This window comes from Lates calcarifer, linkage group LG13 (assembly GCF_001640805.2).
Source record: "Lates calcarifer isolate ASB-BC8 linkage group LG13, TLL_Latcal_v3, whole genome shotgun sequence".
Lineage (NCBI taxonomy): Eukaryota > Metazoa > Chordata > Actinopteri > Centropomidae > Lates > Lates calcarifer.
This window is the reverse complement of record NC_066845.1, coordinates 8,648,405-8,675,705: the sequence shown is the minus strand read 5'-3', so window position 1 is coordinate 8,675,705 and position 27,301 is coordinate 8,648,405. Positions and strand designations below refer to the sequence as shown.

The 27,301-nt window shown below is 40.8% G+C and overlaps 1 protein-coding gene across 1 annotated transcript in view; it reads right to left on the bottom strand.

Annotated features, from left to right (window-relative positions):
* The window catches only part of nipbla (NIPBL cohesin loading factor a), a 28,394-nt gene extending 1,363 nt beyond the window's left edge, over nucleotides 1-27,031 (bottom strand). Inside the window, 49 exon segments of the mRNA XM_018668834.2 lie at nucleotides 29-67; nucleotides 69-227; nucleotides 434-608; nucleotides 742-1,118; nucleotides 1,221-1,367; nucleotides 1,511-1,711; nucleotides 2,078-2,185; nucleotides 2,550-2,740; nucleotides 2,941-3,114; nucleotides 3,327-3,417; nucleotides 3,656-3,810; nucleotides 4,101-4,194; nucleotides 4,324-4,464; nucleotides 4,643-4,773; nucleotides 4,947-5,055; nucleotides 5,167-5,220; nucleotides 5,351-5,449; nucleotides 5,657-5,791; nucleotides 6,896-7,042; nucleotides 7,278-7,376; nucleotides 7,498-7,600; nucleotides 7,769-7,989; nucleotides 8,373-8,459; nucleotides 8,666-8,809; nucleotides 9,275-9,407; nucleotides 9,870-9,952; nucleotides 10,070-10,199; nucleotides 10,413-10,513; nucleotides 10,713-10,793; nucleotides 10,876-11,027; nucleotides 11,401-11,632; nucleotides 11,895-11,981; nucleotides 12,084-12,190; nucleotides 12,313-12,474; nucleotides 12,799-12,972; nucleotides 13,163-13,339; nucleotides 13,484-13,697; nucleotides 15,337-16,088; nucleotides 16,199-16,456; nucleotides 16,703-16,924; nucleotides 17,244-17,334; nucleotides 18,303-18,451; nucleotides 20,092-20,255; nucleotides 20,549-20,660; nucleotides 20,772-20,872; nucleotides 22,817-22,982; nucleotides 23,262-23,411; nucleotides 25,018-25,086; nucleotides 26,633-27,031. Of these exon segments, the coding sequence (XP_018524350.2) occupies nucleotides 29-67; nucleotides 69-227; nucleotides 434-608; nucleotides 742-1,118; nucleotides 1,221-1,367; nucleotides 1,511-1,711; nucleotides 2,078-2,185; nucleotides 2,550-2,740; nucleotides 2,941-3,114; nucleotides 3,327-3,417; nucleotides 3,656-3,810; nucleotides 4,101-4,194; nucleotides 4,324-4,464; nucleotides 4,643-4,773; nucleotides 4,947-5,055; nucleotides 5,167-5,220; nucleotides 5,351-5,449; nucleotides 5,657-5,791; nucleotides 6,896-7,042; nucleotides 7,278-7,376; nucleotides 7,498-7,600; nucleotides 7,769-7,989; nucleotides 8,373-8,459; nucleotides 8,666-8,809; nucleotides 9,275-9,407; nucleotides 9,870-9,952; nucleotides 10,070-10,199; nucleotides 10,413-10,513; nucleotides 10,713-10,793; nucleotides 10,876-11,027; nucleotides 11,401-11,632; nucleotides 11,895-11,981; nucleotides 12,084-12,190; nucleotides 12,313-12,474; nucleotides 12,799-12,972; nucleotides 13,163-13,339; nucleotides 13,484-13,697; nucleotides 15,337-16,088; nucleotides 16,199-16,456; nucleotides 16,703-16,924; nucleotides 17,244-17,334; nucleotides 18,303-18,451; nucleotides 20,092-20,255; nucleotides 20,549-20,660; nucleotides 20,772-20,872; nucleotides 22,817-22,982; nucleotides 23,262-23,325 (7,293 nt within the window). The 5' untranslated portion in view covers nucleotides 23,326-23,411; nucleotides 25,018-25,086; nucleotides 26,633-27,031.
* Nucleotides 27,032-27,301: the final 270 nt, after the last annotated feature.

Genomic DNA, 27,301 nt, shown 5'->3' with positions numbered 1-27,301 from the left:
AGGATGTATATGTATGAGTCTATCTCACCCCTGGGGTCCTTTCGTCGCCATCACTATCATCGTCATCAGGTCTCTGGTCCTGCCTGATTGCGTGGACTGGGCCCTGACATGGGTCCGGAGCTTCCCAACAGGGCGTTTATGGCTTTGTTTCTGATGTTAGCACTGGCAGACGCCTCTCCCTCCTCATCCTCCTCGTCTGGGTCCAGATGTTCCATCAGAACCTTGAACTGTGTGATGTGAAAAGGCAGGAAACCAACTTTGAGACACAAGTTTTGCACTCCTCACTAGTTACATGTCAATATTTGAAAAAACAAATGTGACAAAATGGACTTGGGGTAACTCCTGTAAATCATTTTGCATTTAAATGGTGACATAACTGGCTTGATGTACAGAAAACGCTGGCAACAAAGTCTGAAACAGCCTTAATACTCACATCTAGGTACTGTTTGACTATCCGCTTCTTGACATCGTCTGTCAGTGAAGCACGAGCCATGTTGTTGGAGATGAAGTCAATGGTTTGCCGTGGGTGGAAGTGAATGTTGCTTTTTCTGTTCACTGCCTTATCGTACACCTTGGCTGACTCTGTTGGAGAGTACTTCTGAATTTTACTGTTGGAAGATAAAAAATGTTTCAGTTAGAGTGGCAAATATGGCTGAATGTCTGAAGTGATCCACACTGAAAAATGAAGATATATTCTCTTAGATAAAGGTTGTATAGAAACAAAGGTTATGTAGATCTTGCCTGTCAGAGAATCCATACTGGTTCTTCAGATGCTGTTTGAGGACCAGCAGCAACAGGATGCCCTGAACAGCATTAGCAAAGTCCAAGAGACCTGTGGGATTGTCTGGGAGGAGCCTCATTACTTTTTCCACGTCCTCCACATCCAAATCCTCCAGATCAGATTCTGAGCTCTCAGAGTCTGCAACAGGTTTTCTGGCCTTTTTAGGCCGCCGTACCACATCGTCGTCGTCATTGTCATCGTCGCTGTTGCTGTTTTCTTCATCGTCGCTCCTGGGAAAATCGCAGTTCATCTTTTCCTCTTCGTCCTCCCCATCTGACGTGTTCTTCCACTCCTTCTTTACCTTCTTCTCCTTACGTCTCGGCTCCTTTAACAGAAGCTGTGCAAACAGAAAAAAAACAAATTAAATCTGTAATAATATCTCTATCTTTTCAGAGTTTTTCTAACACCACGCAAGCTCCTTTCAAAAATGCTAACCTACCTCTTTGAAGGTTTGCAACAAGTTGCTGCCAGAAACTGACAGGGTGATGTCTATGTGGTGCATGATGAAGAGAGGCTCCTCCTGGCTCTGGTATGGGAAACAGGCGAGGTTGTCTGCTATAAACAGCAACATGTTCACTTCCGTCTTCTGCAGAAAGACAGAACAGACAGCATGGTTGAGCACAAACACCTGGTACAATAACATATTTGACTTGGCATGTAGTTAATGAGAAAATACCACTTTACACTGAGCAGTGTGATACGTGTTGCAATGAGTGTAGGTTTACTCACAGCACTGTCATCAAAGAGGTTCAGCAGGGAGATGAGGAAAGCCCTGCGGTGCTGGCGGTTCCCCCGGATCATAGTGAAGAGGTGGGAGCAGAGTGCTGAGTGGGTCTCGTCCTGCCTAAAACCTCTAATGATGCTCTTGCGAGACAGATCGATGGCCTGCTGCAAATTGTATGACATCTTCATCCCAGCAACTGCCTTCATCTGTGAAAGAATATGTTGAAAGACATATATTACAAACTCAGCACTGTTGAGATAGCTGTTGTGGTGGGAATCTGCCACCAACATAATGAGATTAAAATTCATGTTACAGTATTTCACCAGCATTACATCAAGTTCCAACTACACTGTGAATAAGAAAAAACTTTAATATCTTTAATATATTTAGAAATCACATCATTGTAAGGGTCATCTTCTACATTCGGTAATAGGTGCTAAGATGTTGCTGGATGACCTAAAGGCTAAACTGGAATTTGCTTATCCAGGTACGAATGGTTTAACTAGCTTTAGCCACTGAGTAACAAGACAAGTTATAATTCTAAAACTCAACAACAGTGAACATCAACTCACATGGATGAATCCTGTGTACTTCTTGTCAATCTCCACCAGCTGCTGATCAGCTTTGTTCCTCATGCTGGGCTCTGGGTCTGTTCCCATTGCAATGAGGTAGGGTACACACTGCACAGACAGGATGAAAACAATGTTATGTTCACATACATATGCCATGATCATTCTGTTAACCCCACAATGAGAAGCTTAAATGGAAGTATCTAAGGGTTTAACTATACTATAGCACATGAAATAATGGGTCTTAGTTATTTTTAGAGTTAATCTTAAACTGTTAGATCTTCTTACACACAAGAATATTTTCAGGCAGGTTGTGTAGATGTGATGACCAAATAGAAAAATGAATTGTTTGATATTGATACCATACAGATATTTTGGCCTGAATCTATGAGCCCAATTCTATGACAAAGATGTGTTATTAAAATGGGACTTGTCCATCAATTACAGAGGTGGAGTGGTCTGACAAGTTTCTTACCTGTACAGGATGGATGAGACCCTGATTGAGTGTGAGAGCTATGACGTTGAGAGCAAAGTGCCGTACACTGGACTGGGTGTGGAAGAATGCCTCCAACACCTGTTTTAGATAAAGCTGCATAATGGAGCTGCTCATCCCTGAAGAGATGTCTCCCATCTCCTTCAAATCCTCCTGTTTGGACAGTTTCTTCCCTGCAAGGATGCAAAATATGATGTGTTGATTAGCCATTCTATTTCTAGCACATGCCTTTTACATGCAAAACACTTTTTAAAGTAACAATTCATTGATCACCGTGCATAGTAGATGATGCTACCAACAAAGTCTGTAGGCCATCAGAGGATATAACACTGGAGCACAGAATCAAAACAGCAGCAACCATAGTTTTACTTACATTCTCTGTCTGCTTCCTGCATTCGTGTGTCCTCCTCCTGAAGGTATGTCTGGAGGTTTTTGAGGATCTGGATTTTGAGGTTGATTGAGGAGGCGCTGTCAGCCAAGATGCCATTGTACAAGGACTTCACCTCAGGCATGAACATCTGGCTGGGATGCATGATCACAAGGAAGCCTGAGGGAAGAGAATAACAAAACAGCAAAGGCATGTAAGAACAAGCAATGATACAGTCTCCATCTACATCATCTCCACCTGCTGAGGCAGCTTCTAGCACATCTCTGGCCTTACTCCTGTGTATTGCTAACATGATATAGTGGGTTTTTAAAGTAAATATAGTGAGCTTTCCATTTGTCAAACCTAATGATATTTAATAATAATGTTCTTGCCTAAGCCGATGATGGCTTTGGTCTTGACCTCCTCGTCCTCATGTTTGGTGAAGTATAGCAGCAGCTCGAGAACTTTTTCCTTGATAACAACCTGTTCCAACACAAATACATTATTGTGAGACAGTGCACATTTTATCATGTGTCATAGAAGCATCAAAAGTGGTAGGGCTAGTGGCTTTAGTTTCACACCCACACTAAATTTGGCTGTGGCTCCAACCTCAGCTGCAAGAACATTTTCTCTTGCAGCCCAAAAACTAACAACTGGATTTAAAGTTGCAAGGTTTAATTTCAAATGTGAAATAGAATTTAACATTCAACTGCTGTCCTACCTTGTTGGTGCCCTTGAACTCCTCCAAATCAAAATCAAAGTGTCGGGCCAGGGCACCTACAGTGAAGAGTGATCGCAGCAGGAAAGGCTTGTTTGCTACCAATGTTGCGCTGTTAGGATCTTCCTGATGCTGAATCTTGAGCTTGTTAAGTGCACCTGGAAAATAAGAAAAATAATTTTAAGAAGTACTAGATGATGGGTGTGTCCTTTTTTGCCCATAACAGTTTCCAGGTTTCTTATGTAGCACAGACTCCACAACCACTCTTCTAAACAAATATAAGGGTATAAGGACACTAAATTCATGGACCTGCTTGGAAAATTGAAATACAAGTTACAGTCTCCTCTTTTGAAGTGGGGTAAAGGTGACACTTCAAAGCTCATTTCAGACTGCTGCTATCGTTGCAAAGACAGTGCTATAACAAGATCAAAGTAGCTGCATAACTTACCATAGAATCTGTTGAAACAAGCCCAGACAAACTTGTAGTTGTGCGTCACTTTGTTGACAACAGCTCCAAGGCAGCTCACACAGTGCTGGACCACCTAAACAGAGGAAGGAGGACATCGCATCATCTCTGTTACAACACTGATTACACTTAACATTTCACAGAGAAAGCCTGGTTCTACAGTGTTGCAACCTATACAAAGTTCTAAAAAGTCACCGCCACGCACAGTCATGCCGTATTTGATGATGAGCTTCATGAGGTCTTCTTCGATGGTGGCAAGGAAAGTTTCACTGGGGTGCTCCATCAGCGGTACCACAAGTTCCAAGATCTTTGCCACGTTACAGATGACCATGAAGTCATTGGCAGTCTGCAATATAACAGTAATTACTGGAGAAGCTCTGATAGATCGGACACCAACATTGAACTGACTGGTGGTCATTAAATTCATCAAACAGAGAAATCAATCAAAAAATCAAGTTTCACTGCTGAATCCAATCTTTTTATAAAGGATTCTGCAAAAGATGGATTTTGTAAACACAACTTACGTTACACTTTGTGGTCAGGTAGGGTTGCATGGTCATGGCATGTTTGACCATGAGCTGGGCCCTGATCTTACTGAACAAGTACAAGGTGGTGATACATGCCACTAGCCGTGTTGAGTTTACACCCCTGTTCTCTGCAGAGAAAAGGGAAAATATAAAAATATATATAATGTGATATGACAGATGCTTTTTGAGTATAAATACATAATTATGTCTTTTAATTCTATCCAACAACAGAGGTTTAAAAGAAGGTCAAATGCTGCATTATGACACAGTTCAAGTTGGTGTCAGATGATAAACTGCATACCTGCAAGAGACTCCTCATATTTGAGGATGTGTTCTACCAGATTGTCAACTAGCTGAACACAGGCCTTTTTGGCTGGTTTATAGGATGCATCCTCTTCAGACTTGAGAAGCTAGAGTAAGAGAAAAACAATGTTCATTTGAAAAAAAAAAAAAAGATTTAAAACTTAAAACTTGATATATTTCCAGCCAGGTGAAGCCGCAACACAAAATCAAATACTTACATTCTGAAGAAGTTGCTCAAACCAGTCATAGCCAGTGTCTCGACATGCTGCAACCTGAAGAAATCAGACATGAGAGTTAAACTGTAATGCTGGGTAAGTGTTGATGAGAGATTTTGCCTTTTTTGTTGTGGATTTATTACTTTTTTACTGGAGACAACAAAACTGGTAAGTCGGTTAAACTTACCACATCAGTGATGTTCAGGATTTTTCTGGTCATGGTCTCCTTGTCATGGGCTGGAGTCGGGGTAAACCACAACTTCTGGAATGTCTCATTCACCAATTTCTATAAAAATACAAGTTTGTGTGTCATTAGTTCATATTTATACTTTGTACAAATCTTTTAAGCTTCATGTTTTTGTGATGAATATTCTGCAATACAGAGTTTTATTTTTTTACAAAGGCATGAGAAATAAATAGTATGATAATGATAAATGAATGGAAGTCACATCTCACAACAACAGAAAGAGATAAAGGTGCAGTTGATCTGTACCTTGATACCCTCTTCGTCATTGACTCTGCGGATCATCCTCACACACATCTCAGTAATCTTACTGAAGGTTGGCTGTTCCAGACAGATGTCTCTGAGGATCTTGATCACTCGTTTTCTTACGCTGATACCAGTGTCCTGTGCACCAAAATGCAATGTTAAGCAAGCATTTCATCAAAAACATGGCTCTTGTTTTCATTCACAAGAGAAACGTCTGCATGGGCCGCAATACCATTCTTCTGCCAATAGGTGGGAGTATAAGACTGTAATGAAGAGTGAACTTCTCATGAACCCTCCTGAACATTTCCATGACAACAGGCACAACAATTTCAATGCTTCCACTTCTCAGATGCTGGCTACAAAGAATAAGTACAAGGCTTTTGTGTTGGACCACATTTCAATATTGATAGCTTATATTACAACGGCACATCACAATGATCTGTGTTAATCCTAGACTGCATGCTGCTTTTAAACCGGCTCCTTATTCAATGATTCCTATTATGTAAAAGCAAACTTGACAAATCCAAAAAGAACAATTTTAAGCAACTTGTCTTTAAGCTCACTCCCTGCAGATGCTTTTCCATGTAAACTCAGTGACCAGAAAAAGTGCTTTCCTGCTCAAGTAGAAGAACTAGCCCCACTCATGCCATTTGCATATGTATTAAACAGGTGCACAAAACAGCCGCTCCATTTCCACACTAGCTTTTCATGTGAGCAGTTTTCCAAGAATGGACTTTAAAGAATCATAATATGTAAACTTCTTTCAGCTTATTTTGAGTGTTTAGGGAGATCAGCTGATGTTCTTCTACTGGTGACAATCCCAGAAGTGCACAATGAATGGACCACAACTCAAACATCCCTCATCAAAAAGCTTGGTATGTAGGAGGGTCTTGATAAACTAACATTGACAGCTGGATTGGGCCATAACGATCAATTGCCAGTCCACAAAGACCATTTATATCAGAGATGGGGTGTGAGCATGCATACAACTATGCAGGATAATGGGGACATGTGGTTGTTAGAGGAGCACTGAACTGACACATTGATACCTACTGATGAACTTATTGATGACACAGCATAGCTAACATCATTGCAAACGATGCTTATCCAATGATGGCCTATAGTCAACAGCTGTCAGTTTCGAAATAACTGAGTAAATAATTACATGCACAGTTAATATGGGGGTTGTAAGATTCCACAGTGCAATAATGTGTCTAGAATGAGTCAGACTGGGCAACTTACCAGTATCCTCTCTATGAGCATGTCATAGTACTGTTCAGTGAGTTGGGGTCTGCTAAGGACAAATTTGCCTAGCAGCTCAACAGCTGCCTCTCTCACACTGGTGGAGTTGTCCATCAAACGACCATGGACGCCACGCTGCATGTCAGACTGCAGAAGTGAGTGGAAAAGTGAGTGTCAGTGTATAGCAAAGGGAAAATGAATAGAACAGTTGAACAGATAACAGAACAGCATATGAGAGAATAACAAAGTACATTTTATCAGAGCAAGAATATGAGAAGAACAGAATCTAAGACAGCCCACATAATGTACTATTTATGAAATTAATGTAAGCATGAAAATCAGACATGACAAATTGTCTTTACAAAGACAGATCATCACACACCCTTGCCAGTATGCTGGGGTCCACAGCCACAACCTCAGATAGACATTTCATGGCTTTAGTCCTTACAGCGATGGCACTTTCCCCAAGGACTCGCAAGATCTAATTGGAGGGGGAAAAAAGTTTACAAACAAAATCAGTAAGCCCTGATATGGTATTCTGTGAACAATTTACAAATTATTTTATATGGCTGTTGCACTTCATTAAACTCTTCAAATCATACCTGTGTTAAATAAATATCAAAGCTCTGGGCGAACGGCCTCATGGAGGCCAAATAACGCACAATCAGACAGGAGTCATCATAGTCCACAGTGTCAGAGTTCATTCTGTAAGAGAGGGGCAAAGTGGAAGAATGTGAATGAGACTCTGACAAGTAATTGTGACACCGAAAAAGAAGCAGGGAAAAATCCAAGACAATGCTATTATAAAAGGTACAAATAATCAAACAAGTTTCTGTTATATGACTGTTATGAATAACATTCACGCATCCTTACTTCAGTGTAGTGAAATGAGCTGGCGTGGTCTTGATGATGTTGCGCAGGAACTTCTTGCGCTTCTCAGCACGCTGCATAATTTCACCAGTGCTCTCCAGCTCCTTGGCATGTTGTGGTCCATCCGATGAGTCCTCATCCTTCGGATTCTGGTTCCGCATGGACTTCTCAGCCTCTGTGGTGGCGTCCCGGAACCACTGGGCAATGTAGAACTTTCTAGCAAACTAGAGGACAAAGAGGGTGTCAGTATCAGATGAAGATGATTCAAACAATATGATTAATTTTTGAGTTTAGAGAAAGAAATCAATTAAACAAACATGTAATTAACACAGTAAATGACAGTGTAAGCCAATATTGTTTTGTGTGCCTTTAATGTCGCCTTTAAATTCTTAAGCAAAAGGTAGAGTGTACTTTCATGTCATTTGAGCAGATTACAGCACAAACTTGTGGCTAATAATTTAATTGCAGTTACCTACAGGAAGGTGATATGAGATTGAATAGCTCATTTAAAGGAATTAATTAAAAGCCAATGTGATTCCCATAGATTTCTAAAGCTCCAACACCGTCTAATGTCACCACTTGCACAGTCAGTCTCATGTAAACCCACCACCAGTGACGCATCTGTCTCAGCATTTTCTTCCAAGTAGTCCAGTAGAGCCTTCTGCAGCTGCTGCGTCTCATCGTTACCTTGAGACTATATAATCAGAAAGAAAGAAGTGCCTTTCACACCGGTCCATGTTCAGCAAAAAGACCAGGATGCAAATCATCATGCAAAAGAGAAACTAAACTGTTACATATATATTTATGCTTGTTCCATTTAATTGATTTTTGTCACTAAAAAAAATCAATTTGAACATTCAAGAGAAAGTAACGTCATCAAGTATGAAGTTGTTCCTCTACCTGCTGTAGAATACGATCAATTGATCTCTGGTCCATCTTGCTGGTGACTGCGTCCTTCCTCAGACGGGCAGCCACTGTACCCAGGTAGTCTAGAGATGCTACTCTCAGAGCCATCTCTGTCTGCTTATTACTGAACTGGTGTACCTGATGGAGGCAGGGACAGATAAAGAACAAAAAATCCAGTCAGCAAGAAATGCACTGTTTTGAGACCAAGATTGACTTTCATTTGGACGCTGAAAGAAAAGTGCATTTAAGATGAATTAATTTAATAAATTTTTACTTTAGGACATATTAGTGTTTAAATACGTCACTGCCATAAATCAAAAAGTAATCATGTTGATAGCAGGCATCTAAGCAAGTACAGAGTCCAAAACTGGCATTAAAAAATGTCTTAAGGAATTATATCAACACTTATTTAAATTCAAGGAACAACAATCAGAGAATGTCTTCTAAATAATAAGCTGCAACCGCTTAAGTCAATGTCTCAGTGTTGAAATTGTTCCCTTGTGTTGACAGATCTTTAAGATGTGTCCTGCTATTAATCTGCATCATCTATTATTGGAAAGGCTTTAGGACAAATAGGTAGAAGATGAGCTCAGTCATACTAACCAGTAGTCTACCAAGCAGACTGAGCAGCAGCTCTGCAGCAGGCCACTCTGGTTTGTTTACTGTCGAGAGCAGGTCCTGGACGAAGTTCTCAAACAATGGCCGGTAATCTTCTTCTCCCTGCTTGCTGCCACACCTAAGTGAGGAGAAAGAAGAAGAAAAGTGGCAGAGAAGAAGGGGTGATCATCAAAAGGAAATAACAGGAACAAATGGAAACATAAAAAGAAAGAATTAACAGTAGCAATTATAAGCAGGGGCCAATGGTCATGAAGCAACCTGAAAATTGAAAACAAGCCAACAGTCTAAATGCACCAAACCCTGTAACATGTTTGACAACTGTATTGTTTGTATTTGCAGTACCAGCATGCACATGACAAAGCCTGCACACCATGAGGATGGTGGCAGTGTGATACTTATTCTTGCTCACTGCAGCGGGCATAACAAACAGAGGCAGCAATGCACATGACAGATAGCAACAGTCCAAAAGAGAGTATTAGTCCTTTAGCCACTTTCTTGCACTGCATGCAAGTACAGTCTTAGTTTTAGTAAAAGTGTAAAAAGCATATTTAGTGACAGCACAGAACAGAGCAGTAATTACTTTTTGAGGAAGACTGAGAGGAAGTTTTGTGCTGTTCTCATTGCCGTCTCGTATGAGTTGGTTATCAACACATCTTGATCCACCTAAAAAAAAGAAAAAGGGCTCGTGAGCAAAATGTTATGTCTGAATGTTTGTATGTGTATAAATTGTATATTTGCTGGTTAGTGTGGCAGTTTTCCAGTGGTGGGTTGCTCTCCTACCTTGGTGTCATACTCTTCAAAAGTTTCCTTGTCACTGGGAAGATGGACCACACACTGAATCAGCTGCAGCACCAGAGCGGTCACCATTTGGATGTACATCGGCTCTCCATCCTGGTCCGAGCTGTTCAGCCTAAGAACACAAGAGGTCAGGATACATGACAAGTTACTATAATAGTTACTATCCAGGAAAAGAACTGATTCGGTAGGAAGGGGACACAATTTCTCATTGGGAAATCTTCACCTCTGCCTCAACTATTATTTTGCTACGCTGATCATCAGACAATAATCAAGCCCGAACACCTGACTGCTCTAAATCAATGTGAATTCACGTTAAACAAATTACCTGAAATTCCTGAGGGAGCGTTTGCTGGTGGGCAGTCTGGCCAAAGAGGTAAAGATCTCCTCCAAGATCAGCTGCCGATGCTTCTCATAACGTGAGAACACCTGGAGACACAAAATAAGGCAGCTGGTCTCTACCTTTGTAATTTTGTACAGCAGTAAAAACACACACAAGGATTGCACAAAAACACTGCAATGTATTACTCAGGATAAAGTGACCCAAAAGGATGGCCACAAGAAATGTCTTTAGTTAATACAATCAATTTCTCTACATTTCTGAGAGGAAAAAAAAACAAAGACTTACTGCTGTAACTAGTTTAATGGCACACAGCTGCAGCTCACTGACATTTTCCACAAAGAACGGAGTGATTCCCATAGAAGAAACCTGGAAAAAGAGAGAACGACATGAACCATCATCTGGTACACAATGCAGTCAAACTTTGTTTTTAAATATTCTTGGCTTTTACCTGGAGGATGGTGGTGTCTGTAAGTAGTTGGATCTCCAGGAGCTCAGAAATGTTGCTGACAATGTCGCACACTTTGTTGTACAACATAACGATCACACGCTGCTTGTGTGTGGAACATTTCGCACGCTTTGCCTTGGAGCTCAACATGCCACCTAGATGGACAAGAGTTAAATGTTAAATAGTTTTCTCAAAGTCTTTTCAATCATGAATGAAAAATTTTACAGCCTAACAAAAACATTTTTCATTTCTGTTTTGATTCATTCTACAGATTAATTTTCAACTCAAGTGTAAGGAAAATGCTCACTGAGAAGCTCACTGAGACTAGTTTATTGCAGCTTTAATTTCTGCTAATGTTCATACCATTTCACGGACTCAAATGAAGAGTCTGTGAGGTCAGTAAAGACAAAAATGTACTTTCGACTGATAACCCTGTAATTTCCAAGATCACAACAGTCTGCTTGAGCTCCGGGCTCATTTAGGAATCAAATGATCAAAGGAAATAAAGCTCTTTTCCTTTATCCTCACCTCCATGTGGGTCCACCCTGTAGACTGGGTCATACTGCGGATACAGAGTGTTCTGAAGATGGAACTTGGTGTACTGTAGCACCCGCTCTATGACATCCTCTATGTAGACAGCCTTCGGCATGTGCGCTGAGGTCATGATGTTAAGAGCTGTCAGACAGGCGTCTGCTGACTTGGTGACTCTCTCCATTATCAGGTCTCTCCAAAGTCTCTCCTCATCTTCAGCATCATGGTCCTGAGGTTAGAAAGGAAAAGCATTTGAATGCATTTTACAGAGATAAACAACTATCTGGAGGCCAAAGGTTTATTCATTCTGGCAAAGAAACCTTATGTAGCATTTTAATAATTCATTTTCTACCTCTGTTGCCAGTGAAAATATGTTTTGTTTTTAATGGACACTGTATGGATTTCTGAAGTATGTCCTTAAAAATTATTATGTCAATTAAGTATCGCTACAAACAATATCAAACGCAGACAGAGGGAGGAAGGGAGCTCACATGGTTCATCATGGTAGACAGCTTGGACCCATCCTGGATGTTCTTTTCCAGTATGTTCAGCAGCTTCACCAGCTTGTCTGATGGGATCTGCAACAACGGATACATTATTTAGACCTGCATCTCTAGCAGCATCATGCAACACCAACACCAGTCCACCTATAGTATTTATATTGATATATTGTGCAGTACCCTGCTGGAGATGCCCATGGCCTTAATCTTGGCAGACTCACTGCCCAGCTCATTCAACTGGTGTTTCCCAAGCAGCAGTTCCTGAGGTATCTCATCATCGTCTGCTGCTGGAAAACACAAAACAAAACATTAAAAAAAAGTTACAATACAGTCAGGTTGATGTGTTTGGGTTTTCGAAATAGGATCACAGTGGCAGTTTGAAAATTGCACTGTCAGCACTGATATTTACCCATGGCAGTGAAATCCACATCCTCCAGATTCTCCAGTATGTTGTCAATGCTTGCTAAGAACCTCTTGAATGTGGATGAGTCCATTAACTCTTCTTGGGTCAGCTTGGGTTCATATGCTTTCCGTTTCTTCTGCTTCTCCTTCATCTTCATTTTTCTGGCAACTGAGTGACAGAATTTTCCTCTTAATTTTTCTGCTACTTGTTGTGTTTTCATTGCATGTGTCAGATACCACAAGTTCATTATTTTACAAAATTATCTATTTTATAGGGTTCAATTTGTCACATTAACCTGGCACTGAAAAGTAAAATATATTTACATATATTCATTTATTGCCCATTTATGGACATAAGAACACTACTCCCCAGTCTAATGTAGCACTGGATTTAACTGTGAACAGAGACCCTCTACATAGTTCCAACTCTAACATACATTTCAAAGGGAGAGACACAATTTAAAATTCTGGGGCACATGACTTGAATACAGACTTTCACTCATGCTGGGTGGCGGCGAATCTTCCTCAGAGGAGTCTCGGTAGCGACTGCCTGAGCCTCGTCGGCTGTCCCGGTGCCCGCTTTTCCGATGATCCCCTGAACCCCGGCGCTCCCTTTCTTCAGCATCCCAGGTCCTGTCTTTATCTCTGCGCTGCCGCTTCCTTGCAGCTGTACAGAACAGACATAAAAGCCAACTCTTTACAACAGTAAATTGGTATCCTGAAGTGGAATTTAAATCTAAAAATATCAATCGTGTCTTTAGTTCATTACGTGTTAAGAATATTATTAAAATATGATGACCAAACATTGGGCAAAGAGTGGCAGTGAGAGCTGACATGAATTAAATGATTTGACTCACACTCTCCGTTTGCGTCAAAGTCTTCATCCGAGCTGACCTCAGCATATTTGGGCCTCTCATTTACAGTGCTTCGTTTTCTCTTGTTCACTTTTACTCTTTCACACAGTGGCATGGTTGACTCAATCTCTGCCAGTAGCTCTGGGGGAAGCTCCTTCAGAACTGCCGGGTCCATACCACCTAAAATTAGACAATAAGATTCTCAAGTTATTAAGAAAAAGTGCATGTTAAAATACAGTACATAGAGAATAAAAGAATGCTGTTAAGTTTGTTGAGCGAAATGAAGAACAAACTGCTAAAAGTTCCACAGCTTCTTGCTCTTACCTTTACCAGACTTCCCTGATGAGAGACGGTTCTTTCCAGACTTGCTGTGCCGGATGATCCTCTGGATCTGGTCAATGGAGAGCTTTTTCAGAACCACTACAGGCTTGGGCCTCTTCTCAAAGTCCTGCACCAAACCCAGCCTCTCCAGTTTAACCTTGGGCTGGCCCCACATTTGACCTTCAGTTGACCCACTGCTATCCTTATCACGTTTGATCTGAAAAAAAAAAAAAAGAGGAGTTAGGAAAGCCCTCTGAGGTTGTATGAAGTTCAAACTTCAATAAAACTCACTTGTCCACACAGTTTTTAACAGAAAAATGTGAACTGTTCCAGAAAAGAAAATGAAGTAAAACAATAAAATGTAAACAATGGTTCAAACTTACTGACATGAAATTAGTGATTTTGATGTTAGTTCCCAGTATAATTCTGATAACAAAGACTTAAAGGAATGCTCCACCATTTTTCAACATTATCTCCATGTTTTAAATTGTAGGAGTAAAAGTCAATACATTGTTCCCGTACATTGTCAACACTGCAGTGCAAAGATAGTAACTAACCCCCGCCACAAGGGACGATGGCCAAAAACATGAGATGGCGAGTGTTTCCTTCCATTGGAGTAACACTTCTATTGATGCCAAACTATTACCATGCTGAAGTTTGTGTCCACGTTTTAAACAGCTAACAAATATGCAACACGTAGAATGCATACAGAAACAGCAGTTATACTAACCCTCTCTCTTTCACCTGTTACCGGCATGGCTTTCTGTTGGTCTACTAGTCAGCAAGAAGCACTGGCTAAGGTAGGTGACTAGTCATTAGTACATTGGTAAAAATGATAAAAGCTGACCAGCTGTGCAGCACAGACTTGTAGCTTTCTGCACAAAACCACAGATTTGTTCTACTAGGGGTGCTAACGGAGAAGTGGCGCTAAGTGATGTTGAAATTCTTTGACCAAAAAAAAAAAAATTATAATCACAACATTGCTTAGTCCTACCGAGAAGAGTGCAGTTCTGATAACAAAAGATACAAGAAATAATGATTGTTACTGTGGTATAGTTCAATCATTTGAAGCTGCATTTCTATCCTCCAGAGACTGCATAACTGGTTTAGTACTGCCAGGACAACTCCTACAAATTTATATTGTAACTTTGACTACAATGCACCTGTAGGATTTTTCATGCAAATAGCCACCTTTTCAGTAGACAGGCCACTCTGTGCAGGTATGCTGTGTGGGCGATTCAATTGACTACATTAAACTGGCAGTGTAATCTTGTCTGCTTTGTTCTAAATATAGCTTCTATACACTAGCTGCTTGTGCTCCATCTTGTTCCACAAGTGACCCTTTCTAGATGTGCAAAAGGAGTTACTACATGCAATAAATTTTACTGGGGTCGAGGCATGTATCTATCTATCTGACTGGGGGTTGCATTTCTGAACACTTTGTTGACAAGAGACATTTTAAGGACTAAATAAATTGAGGCCTCAATCTACAGAGAAATTAACTTTTCTCAGTCCCAGGTTTTTGGGATGCACAATAGTGACAGTGATATTTATCCATATGCAACAGCTGAAAAACAGCTGTGGAGCATTTCTTTAAGGTACTTGCTTTTGTTTACACATTTACAATTTAATATATAAAACAAAACAATTTCTACTTTTAACAGATGGTTAGGTGTGGGTTAAAGTGTTAACAGAATTTTAAAACCAATCCCAAGAATAAACAAAAGGCTTATGAATGAGAAAACAAAAACGAAAAAGAGTGAGCAGTGGTGTGATTTGATTTTGTGAGATTGCAGGCAGTGACAGCTGAATGATTGGTAGATGGGTAGATAATTTGTTTGGGTCAGCCAGATCACCTTAGGGATCTGGAAGTTCTTCAGCGCGCCACTATGCCCTCCCAGGAGCTGAGCGGGGAAAGAATCTGGAAGTTTAGCACCAGAAGCAGAGGAGGCTGGTTTGGAACCATCTTGCCTACTGCTGCTCCGACCAGGCTCTCCAGTGGAAGAGGCCCGGAAACCAGACCTATCTCGGTCACTTCGGCAGCGAGAGTCAGGGGAGCGTCGGTCTCGACCACCAGTCTCGCTCCGATGCCTCCTATCTCTGTCAGATTCTCGGTCCCTGTCTCGTCCGTGTTCCCCTCGGTTCGATGACTTTGGCATTTCTCCCCGTCTGTCCGAGGACTTCTCGTCATGTCGGTGCTTCGATGACTCCCGACCGTCTCTCCTGCTGTCATGTTTATCGACCCTGTTCTTGATGACTTCCGGTCGTCCATCTGGTTTCAACCGCAAAGCTGTGTCAGAACCCTCCACTGCAGCCGGCCCGCTAGCTGGTTCTTCAGGCCAGCGTTGGGCCTCAAGGGCTGGAATAGGGGCAGCCAGACAGGGGTCGAGCTGGCCATCAGCTCGGCCTGCCTGCTGGAGGTCGATGCTCACCATTAGGGGAGGACGGCTGGCACCATTCCCAGCTGCGGTGGCCTCTTGTGGGGTCAGTTTCCCAGCATTGCCCCCTCCTGTTGATCCGCTCCCTGGAGCACCTGTGGGGCCACCTGGTCCCCCTGCACCTGGCTCTAGGGGGAAAGAGTCCTGTTTTCTCTTCTTCAGTGGCTTGTCTGTAAAGAGAAAGATGTGAAAATAAAACTACATACTGAAGAAATCTTAAATTACAAAATTACAATTCAGTTTGTATACAAATTGTCCTATTTAGAGATATCCCACACACCTTTATCTTGCACTTCCTTGGAGCACTTCTCACTAGCTGCTTCCCGTTCTATCCTTTCAATTTCAGCGAGGGCATCCAGCTCTGCCTCGTCATAAGGGGAACTGGGAGGCTGGAGGCCACTGGCACCACCTGCTTGCTGGGAGAGCTGCTGTTGTTGCAGCCGGGGTCCTAGATTTTGCTGGAGAACAGGCACCTGCTGAAAGCCCAGTTCTGTCTCCATATTGTCTGAGTTCTGGTCCATGCCCGGCACAACCTCACCTGAGAGATCAACAAAAACACAGAGTTGTTTTTACAAGGGCTTAAGGTTTCCAGTACTCCAAGGGTACTGACTGACAAGATTTATTTTTTGTTCTTAGAAGATGTGCACAGCAAACCTCTTCTTAGTGCTGTTAATTGATGTAATAGCCATAAAAGTGATTTATTTTGAAACTACTGGTGTGGGAAACTGTATAACAAAAAATAGGCATCCAGCTAAGACTGAGCTGATCCAAAATCCTCTCTTACCTGGGGGATCGGACTCATTTGACTTGACCCTGGATAGTTTGAGGGTGAGTTTTGTAGAGTCCTTGTTTGGAGAGCTAACAATGTCATACATGTCCTTCTCCTCTTTCACTGCTGGGGCCTTCTTCCTTTGCTGGAGCTGCTGTTTCTGGTCAGGTCCTCCCTCCCTCGGTGAGGGCGCATAGGGAGGTGGTGACTGCAGAATCAGTGGGGGGCGAGAACCCGCTGTGAGGGAGCAACACAAAATAGGAAAGAAAGTTATCCTTTCAAGTCATGTCAAAAGAAAGAGCACATATCTGTCTATGAAAGGTATTCCAATCTAATAATGTGCAATGCAATATACCAAGACAGCCACTAAGGCTAAAATGAAAAATCACTGTGGCTTTCTATCACTTTTTCAGGGATAATGGCCTCAAACTATTCTGCTGCTGTGAAATTCAAATGATGAGTATTTCAGGGCTGGAGGCGACTTTTCCCTGAATGCAAAACAGGCAGGCAGGATGTACGCAATGTAATGCCTCCTTTCCTCCTCCAGTGGCCTTACGTTTGGGCGTTCCTTCACTCCCTGCTGGAGAACAGCCGGACTGCGGAGACCTCAGAGGGAAAGAAGGATTCCTCATGGCGGAGTCACCCTCCTGGGCAAAACATAGACAAGACAGATGTAAGCTACCAGGTATGAGCATTACACAAAAATTTGTTCTATAAATTCTTAACATAGTAAAGGGAAAGACAAATTTTTATTGCCTGTATGAGGCAGCGCTGACTCTAGGGTAGGGGTACATCTCAATTAAAAAGTACATAACTAATGGGAAGACTGAAATAATTGGAATTTGACATAGATGCTCTCCCACAACTCGAAGCCATAATGTTGATTTAATATTACACCAAACACTGTAGCAGAGCCTGCTTGCTGTGTGTACAATATTCAGCATGTGTTATATGTTTATACCAATGTTCTCCCTAAATATCTTTCACTTTCTACCTGGGCAACTTCCCTTAATGGGGAAAAACCACTAGTGAGATTCCACCTCAACCAGTGTCACTTTAGAAAATTACTCATTAAGGACACCAATAGAAATTAAAGTCCTGAGCCCATTTCAGATCAAGTTATAAAAACCCTAAACAGAACAAAAAACAAACACAAATATATCTACACACATTTGTGGCTCAACAGGTTTTATTCAGAATCCCCAGCGCCTAACTGATCAACATTACATAACCACCCCTGATGAAAGTATCACTTGACATTACTTTTCTTCTCTTTAGCCTTGAGCAGTTTGTAAAATCTTGTGCCTGAATTCTTTCTAAATCTGTTTGTGCAGTCTATTGCACAACACATATTTATCATTTCAGCAGTTTTTTCCAGTATTATCCCCATATGAATGTTCACCAGCAGATGCTGACTGCCTGTTTGCTACATGAGAAATGATAGTGAGGACTTTCATGTACGGCACACATGCATGCCTTTTATATGTTGCTTAAGAAATGTCTTGTTGTGTTTAAAAATAACATGATTTATCACCATGACTTTGTGCATAAAGTTTTGCCTTAGGTTTGGAAGTAAACTTGTAATGTATTCATTCTGGACTTCTATCAGTCATACCTCATTGCCCAGTCGGTGTACAATGTTAAGGTAGTCCTCAGTGCCATGTCTGTCTGAGTGGTGGTTGGCAGCATTGGCCATCTGCCCCGATACTTTGCCCTCATGGATATTTCGTATGCCGCCTGGAACCATGGGACTGGCCACAGATGCTGCCAGATAAAGAGAAAAGAGAGGTCATATTTTAAAATTATCTATAAGTGCATTAATCATAACTAATGATCATGACCAAAAAAACTACACTTTATGGTAATTTGTAAAAGGATCTTAAATAATAATTGTTTAGGTTCAATTGCTTAAATGGGGCATCAGTTCTTCCACGAGACACAGCAAAATGGTGAGTGAATGACAAAATTTCAACCACTATACATAAAAAATGTAACTACATTGACCATGCAGCTTGCATACACAGTGAAAGTTATTTTGGTATCTGTAAATCATTACACAGTTGAACCAAACCCCTTTGTCCTGTTGCTGATCAGATATTTTACCAGTGAACTTAGAATGTACATTTTAATGCACTAGGGCAAACACACAACTCACCATTTTCAACCAATAACATTTAATGGTAGAAGCCACAATTGTCACAGTTGTTTCCAACTAATTGTGAAATCGGTTCGTGTTTGGAGGGCAAGAATTTTCTAGCAAAAACCCCCTACCTATTGTAATCCTTGTGTAAGTATTTAATTATTCAAGATAAGAGTAACAGTAAACATAAACAGTAACAGTGAATTTTGAACAGTGAAATTCACTGGAAAATAAAAAGCTGTACAAAAAAACTGAATTATAAAGCTACAAAGCACAAATTCAACTAATATAAAATGTTAAAAAATGAACTGTACACCAGGACTTAAATCTGACTATTTACCATTAATAACAAAAAATTCAATTTTGTTTTCCTTTATTTTATCAAATTCTTACTGATGTGGCTTTTTACTGTTCATGTCTTCTCTGTTATTTTGTAATATAGAACACTGTTCTGTTTGAATTCAGAATTAGACCTTTCAAAATACAATTTAATCCCTGCTCTTTTCGATTGTGTTACTTTCATAAAATATTCAGGAAATCGCTGGTAAAACATCTGAATCAAATGGGACAAAAATACTGTTGGCAATCTTAAAAAAATCAATTAATGCAATGAAAATAGGAGGCAGCTCTGGAGAGATGCTGTGAGGCAAGTGGAGGAAGTGTTAAGTTTGCATTAACAGTGGTTTAACATGGCAGAAGTTTGTCCACAAAACCACATTCACTGATCACATGCAACCAACACTACAAGACCAGCAAGAGGAGTGCATTTAGAAGACAAATTCAAGAATTGGGTTCCGTAAAATGGCCATCTAACAGACTTAAATGCACTTTTCATTATAATTAACATACAGCTGATCAAATCTACTAGAGGTGATGTCATGTTGGAGAGCAAAACCGTTTCACACATTTAAAATGAGAAACAATGAAATCATATCAGAGGACATATCTCATCAGATGGGGTCTTTACAAAAAACCTTAGTAAATGGAGCTCTTTAATTCTCTTTGTATACTCACATCTTTCTTTGAAATAAAATACAAAGACTGTTCAAAACTTTTAAGTATATTTCATCCTAGTTTTCTAATAATGTCAGAAAGTCAACTTCAGCCTCGTCAACCTCACAAGCAAGTCGAAAATGTGTTGACGTCTTTCCACAGCCTGGTGCACACCTTAACACACAGAGGAAAGGGCACACGGATCCATATTTCAAGACCTCTATCTCCTTGCGCATGAACAAAAACATACAACGCACACATACACACTCACCTTGTTGTATCTGTTGGTGTGGGTTATAGCTGGGTGGTTGTTGGTGGGGATACTGCTGTATGTAACCAGTGGCAGGGCTCTGGGGAGTGTAAGGGCTGGGTACTGGACTGTTCTGCTGGCCCATATATCGGCTACTGGACCCAGGCTGCGGCGCCACAAACCGACTGGACAAGACAGGACCGGGAGGGAGAAGGTAAGCAAGCAAATAGAAGGAACTTGCATGATAAACACTGAAATAAATAACATCATCCAACTTGAAGACAATATCTATGCATTATCTTTCAGTTGTCACTGACACTACATACACTATTTGTATAGCAAGGAAATAATGAAACTAGAAAATAATAGAACATATTCTGATGTAACTGTGATATACAGATTAAAAAAAAAAACAGACAAAAACAATTAAATGGTTACTGTTATTAATCTTATGACACAATAGAGCCTTCTCTATTACCTTGATGGACTGGGAGAAATTGCAGCCGGCTGGTAGTTTGCAGGTGGGGCAGGGCTGTGCATGGAATTCTGGGTGATCTTGAACGGTGGTACCATTGGTTGCTGCATAACATCTGTTTAGAAATTAAAATACAATACATTTGTTCATAAGAATGAACATGAACCTTGTCTAAATGATTGTAGGCTTTCATGTCGTAATGTGCAACAGCTATGTGCGTCTGTACTTTTCTCCCTGAAGATGCCAGGGTTCCTGGCCAGCATGGTCTGCAGCAACAGTGGTGCATCTCCCTCTGGCTCATCGCTACCCAGGTTGTCCTTCAGCTCTCTGAACACACAAAGAATAGGTTCAATCACATTATAAGATAAGACGATTAATAACACGGGAGCAAGTTAAGTAGGTTGCACAATTTATAGTGATAGTAGAAATAGACAGTACTTAATAATGTTTAAATGTGTAGCCTACAACCTGTAGAGACTTTGTTAATGTATACAGGAATCTCTTAAACCCTTAGAATGCACGTGTGGCGGCCACAACACACACGCACATGTTCTACATAACATTAAATAACTTTTCAACCATTTATGATAGAGAGTAACTTTTTATTGTGTCTGAAACGCAAGATCCTCCACTTTCCAATGCAACCTGAATCTTTGTGACAATCAACGCCACTTTACAGTGCTTATAATTGCGTAGTATGTCAACAGATGCTTGCCAGATTACTGCACCGGGAATTTTCCTGCAGTTCAGTCCCTTTATTTGTCACTAGCACGCAGCTGTCACAAGAGTAACAGACAAGAAGAAGTTGTCCCATGAAGAAATGTAATGTAAAACAGGTTTTAGACATTGTATTTGACGAAGACGAGGACACTGGACAGCTGGCAAATGGATGAGGACTACGAGGAGGGCACTGATCCGTTTGAAGAAAGTAATGTAAAAGTAAGTAACGAAATGATGCTATGGTGTATCAATTGATTTGTCTTATTGTGCAATGGAAAACAGCAAATTTAGTTCATCATTCTTGTGTGTGATTGTGCTATTTCTATAAAATTTGGTGGAAAATTATTATTGTTTCTCAACTCAAAGTAGAGAGGGAAAGTTGCCTGACCATAATGAACTAGCATGAGCAAAGCTAGCCAGATGTTGAGGAGTGTGTTTTTTATAGAGCTATGTAAAAATATTAAATTGAAATTTGATGTAAATGCTAGTATAACTAATGATGAAATGTTATTTTGAACTGATAGAAACGAGAATCATACTTATTACTATTCATTTTTTGCCCTAGATGATGAGACTGCCCCATCTGCCCCACAGCTCTCTGCACCCTTCACTGTATCATCTGGTCCACCTTCCACTCCAACAACACCAGCATCAACATCATCACCAACAACAGTAGCATCAAAATCATCCTCACCACAATCCACCACATTACCAAGGAGACGGGGGAGAGGATGTGGAGGAAGTGGGAGAGGGCAGGGATGCCTTCCATCGCAAGCCCCAGCTAACCAAGGAAGGTGGAATGATGTTGCTAGCCTGACTCATGCAGTCAGGCAACTTTAGCTCCATCTTGTACTCAGGTTTAATAATAAGTTTAATTATTTAATTTTTTCCCTTCATCAAAAAGTTGTTGTTTCTACTTCCTGAAACTTGTTGAATGAATTAAAATTCTATTTTTGAAAAAGTCACTGCAGTCTTCCCTATATTGATAGACTGTCTATTTACCAACGATACACGGCACTTTCTAAAGAGCCACAGTCATCATAACATACTTTATTATTGTTGGTATATGATAACTGTTGACTAATTACATATTTTTTGCCGTTAGTTATATTGTGAGTCTATTACTTAATATCTGATTGTATTGAGCCTTTATATGCAATGTTGCAAATTAATCAGCAGAACTGCTCTAAGGATAAATTGGATTTACAGAGCTTTTACATCAATGCAACACCTTATACTGATTACCCAGGAATGTATTTCAGTGGGTTTATGTCTATACATGTAAATACCACAATAAAAAATATAAATGCTTTATTTTAGCCTTAATGCACGATCTGACGATCAGTGTACACAGTTATTAACTTTTTATCCTGCAAATTTGCCTGCAGTAAAGCATTAACATGTATTCTGGTATCAATGTTAAGTCTTTCATGTCTCAATCTCAATAGAGATTAATATTTTCTTTTTGCCTCAGATCTTCAGGTAGGGCTTGTCTTTCTATCAGGGATCAATATGCAATTTTCCTATACAGACGCTCTCACTTGTACTCACATGTGCTCTGTGGAGACCTGGTTTAGGCCATGGGCTAGCTGGGAGGCCAGATTCTCATCCCGACAGCCCAGTAGGCAGGTAACTTCCTCCGCGATCCTCCCATTGTATAGGAGGCTCTTAGTGGTGGTGGCCGGGAGAGGGGAAGGGAGGGGTAGCTGGTTCAACACTGAGATGAGAAGAAAGACACAGAGACAGGGAGATAAAATAAGTACAAATGAGAAAAAGAGAAGGGGTGAGAAACCAGTAATACAGCGCAATGCAGGATAGGTGGCCATAGAAAAGAAGAGAGATGCCAGACGAAGCAAGAGACGGAATACACAATCACAATTGCAAATTTACATCTGCTCAGACAAAATATTTCAGCTTGGCATTTAACACTAGAAGTGGAGACAGAAGAAAAACTAAAACAGTGACTATGTGTTTGGAAGACAGCTGTATTACTCACAGTCTGTTAAGCTAGCGATCCCAGCAAGAGTGGTGATGGGAACATGAGGCATATCCCCATTCATGCTGAAGGTGAGGGTGGGGGAGTGTGTTGATACACAGGTAGATCAGGGGGTCGATGGACGACACCCGTCCTCACATCTCCTGACACCTATGAGAGAGGAGTTAGAAAGGGAGGGAAAAGATGGGGAAAAAAACATTAGTGGTGGATGGGAGGAGGGCGAGGAAAGATATATGTGGGAGAAATAACAGACATGAATAAAGGAGTAAATGAAGAAGAGAAAAGAGGAGATAAAAAAAGAGTAAAAATTGTGTGATAATTAATGTTATTCAGGGACATCAAATACATAGTGAATGATGAGATATTTGCTTCAATAAACAAACACTGCTATGTCAGTGTATTACTCTTTATTAGTATATTATTATTTATGTATGTTACTGATCGATAAGAGGGGGGACCTTGGTGCTCGCTGCATGGAATACAGGGACACAGGTTCACTAGCCTAAGTTGCAGTCTTATGAGATGTTCAACAGAAACAAATACACAGAGGACTGAATCTAGGCCTTATGGTAACAGAACAAGGTCAGTAACTATTAGACCGCCCTGCTGTTCAACTATGCTATGCTATTATACTGGTATAAGCCATACGCAGCAACAAACCAACAGTAAATTATCTGAGACCAATGCATTGATAAATAAAATCTTTAAATGCTTGTGATTTTTCACTTTGAAGAGTTAGTCATAGTCCAGCCTCATTATACACCATTGCTGGTGCTTATTATGAAAGATTTAAATCTCATGTCAAATCACTCTGCCATCCTAATGGTAGATATGTAACACACATCTTGGTGTCTATCATAAAAATGAAAAACAATGCGTTGTCTGCTAGGAAAATATAATGTGAACATTTATAAACACAACATTACAACACTGCTACATTTTGTTGGCTAAAGTTTGGCTTATTGGGTTAAAAGAAAGGGGCTTTGAGCATGTTTGTACTCAAGTATCACACTGCCACCAGTTAATAACTTTTTTAATAATACACAGCCCCAGTGATAATGTACTTCATAATCACTGAGGCTGAATAAGCCATGACATCCTGATTGCCCTGGTAATACAGTAGTAGGTAAGTAGTGTGGGTATGCGCCAACATTTTTCTTTTTTCCTTTCCAACTCTCATCTGACTTGATTTTACAATTTATACATACTTAATATACTTAATATCACCAGTACTTTGAAACTGAATAAGTAGTGAACAGAGGTAAATCTGTTACTACCATAGAAGTCTTCACCCCTTCATTCATTTCAAATCAGAGGGCTCTATGCATACAGTTTATTATGACAGATCTGCACAAATTAAGGTCCTGTGCTGCACTTAATTTGTCTTAAATCCATTTGCTTGTTAAATGCCCTTGACCTCTCAAGGAAGACGGAACAGGGGGTCAAAGAAAAACAGAGGGAAGAGCCAGCTGCAATTTTCAGAATATCTAAACGCAACCCACGCGTCATAGATAAACCCAGTTGCTACAACAAGCCAAAAGCAGGCCAGTGTAGGGATCATTTGTTATCTACATTATTCTCCTTGACACAAAATTAAAATGAAAGTTTTTCACATTGTATACATCAAAATTAGATATTGATTACATGCACTAGCCTCATCTAAATGTGTTATCAACATGCTCAGTTGTTTCAATTATGATTATTAATAATGACAAGTCAGTGAAATGAAAAATGGCTTCAACCATTATGATAATACCTTTTTGAATTCTGTGCAGTCTCGGGTGGACTCACTGACATTTCAGATAAAAACTCCTACTCCTTCAATCTGTTGAAAAAAAACATGGCTCTCATCAGACTTTGACATTAAACTGCATTTAATTCTTCTATGGGACAATTTCAGAAGACACTAGCCCAAAATAGAACTACAATGCTAGATACAACATCACAATATTCACACAGTCACACATGCATTTTTTATTTGCAATGAATATGATTACTGCTGCATGATCTCCAACCCAAGTATGCAGCACTGTGTTCGCCATATGTGAAATCCCTTTTAATGACTTCTAAAGAAATGTAACAACTTTTTCAGCAACTTCTGCAAATTACTGATGCGGGGTAAATCTGTAAACACACTGTTGCAACCAGACCCGAGTGCAAGCCGATCATTGAGGTCAAATAGTAAATACATGAAACAGATTCTGCACGTCGTAACTGTAACAGTGGATCAACAGATGGATGTTGTAAACATTACATTAGCTAGCTGCAATGTTAGCACGCTCGGTCTATGTGGTCTCCCACGGTACGCAGAGGCTTGGCTGACAGCTGTGAGACTGACAGGCAGGAGGCAGCACAAAGGAACAGATGCACTGTGATGGTGGCGGCAGTAGTGGGGGGCTGCATCCTCCAGCAGCCAGCAGCCACCGTACGCATTCTGCAAACTGGTAACTGCAGAGAGCCACCAAACTGTATTTGCTGTGGTCAAAAAATATCTGCGACTCCCGCTAATAACATTAACGTGTCTACCAAACTCCGATAGCAATGTAACTACAGCCGAGGCAACGTAGCCTGTGCTCAGTCAAAACATTTCAAAACAGGACAGCAACCAAAACCAACATTAGCCCTGCCAAAGGCTCCGGCAAAACAAAACACAACATTAGGACTCAAATAGCACAAAATACTTAATAGCAAACAATTACTTAACGTGTAGTTACCGTTAGCATCAATTTAACTGTTTATCTTACTTAGATGAATTGCCAGCTGCAGCCCGCTACTTGCGAACAAAACCACCAACGTTACACTGCCAAGAAGTTGACTGCCTGGATCTTTCGAGCTAACCGCGAAGCTAGTGTTACCACTTATGATAGCAGCTACGATCACTAACGCTAGGTGCCTAACATTCGCTAACAACAATAGTCGTGTTTTAATAGCTAGCTAGTTATGCTAACTAGCTCTAAGTGTTGTTAGTTAGCTTCTAACGCTGCTCCCCGTTCAAATAAAGGGAAGGCGATTCAAATAATACAAGGAAGCGCTAGTGGGGGTTAATAAATGCAAGCTGATTTCCCTTGAGCTCGGAAATAGGCGACGGGTTTGAGTGAGTAGATGTAAAGGCAACGGCACGGAATCTAATTCCGTGGCAACGGCCCAATCCTCGGGCTCGACAAATGACATCCAGTTGAGGCCGTGCGCCTCGGCAGAGCAAAAACACACCTAGCTAGCTTGGCTGGCTAGTTCGCTAGCTTCCGTTACCTCCCGGTCAACGATTAACGACGCCGTAGGTGGTCTTGCAGCAGAGCATTTAATAATGTAATAGATAATAATCGCAATTTAAAAAGTTTGGTTCATAAAGAGGAATGGGTGATTATATTTACCTTCGGATGTTGCGTTCAAAGGGAGGGGAATGTTTTAGCTTGGTTTGTGTCCGTGTCCGTATCTCTAGCTCCCCCTTTCTTCTCTCTCGCAGCTCCTCCAGAAGGAACTCGATTGGCTTGCCAGCTAGCTGGTGAGCTAGCTTGCTAGCTATCAACAATAATCCGGGTCGGACTGATTCGTTCTTCTTCCGTCACTCAAGGGTGAATGTTTCAACGTACATTCATGGGGAAACATTCGTTCTTCGGAGTTTCAGTCGGTCTGCGCCGACATAAAGAATGAGTGCAGCCAATTTCGACAGTAAACGAGAAATATGACGATTGTTGCGATCATCAAGAGGCTCTCCTCTCGTAGAACAAAATGCCGACCGGAAGTTCTGCCGTCTGACTGACCAAAGATCTCAGGAGTGACTCCCTCCATCGGCGCCAAACAAAATGCCATGCAACATTTCGTGTTTGAGCCGCTGGAGAGCGCTGTAAGACAAGTTTATCTTCTCTGGCCCATTTACTTTATAGTACACTGTAAATTCTGTCGATTATACACACGTAAACAAATAATTATCTGATTTTCTGGTGGTGAAATATGTTATAGCATTACCCCGCATATAAATCACAATAATCTTATTCGCTTGCTATTTACTCTTGTATATACTACAAACTACAAAAATATAA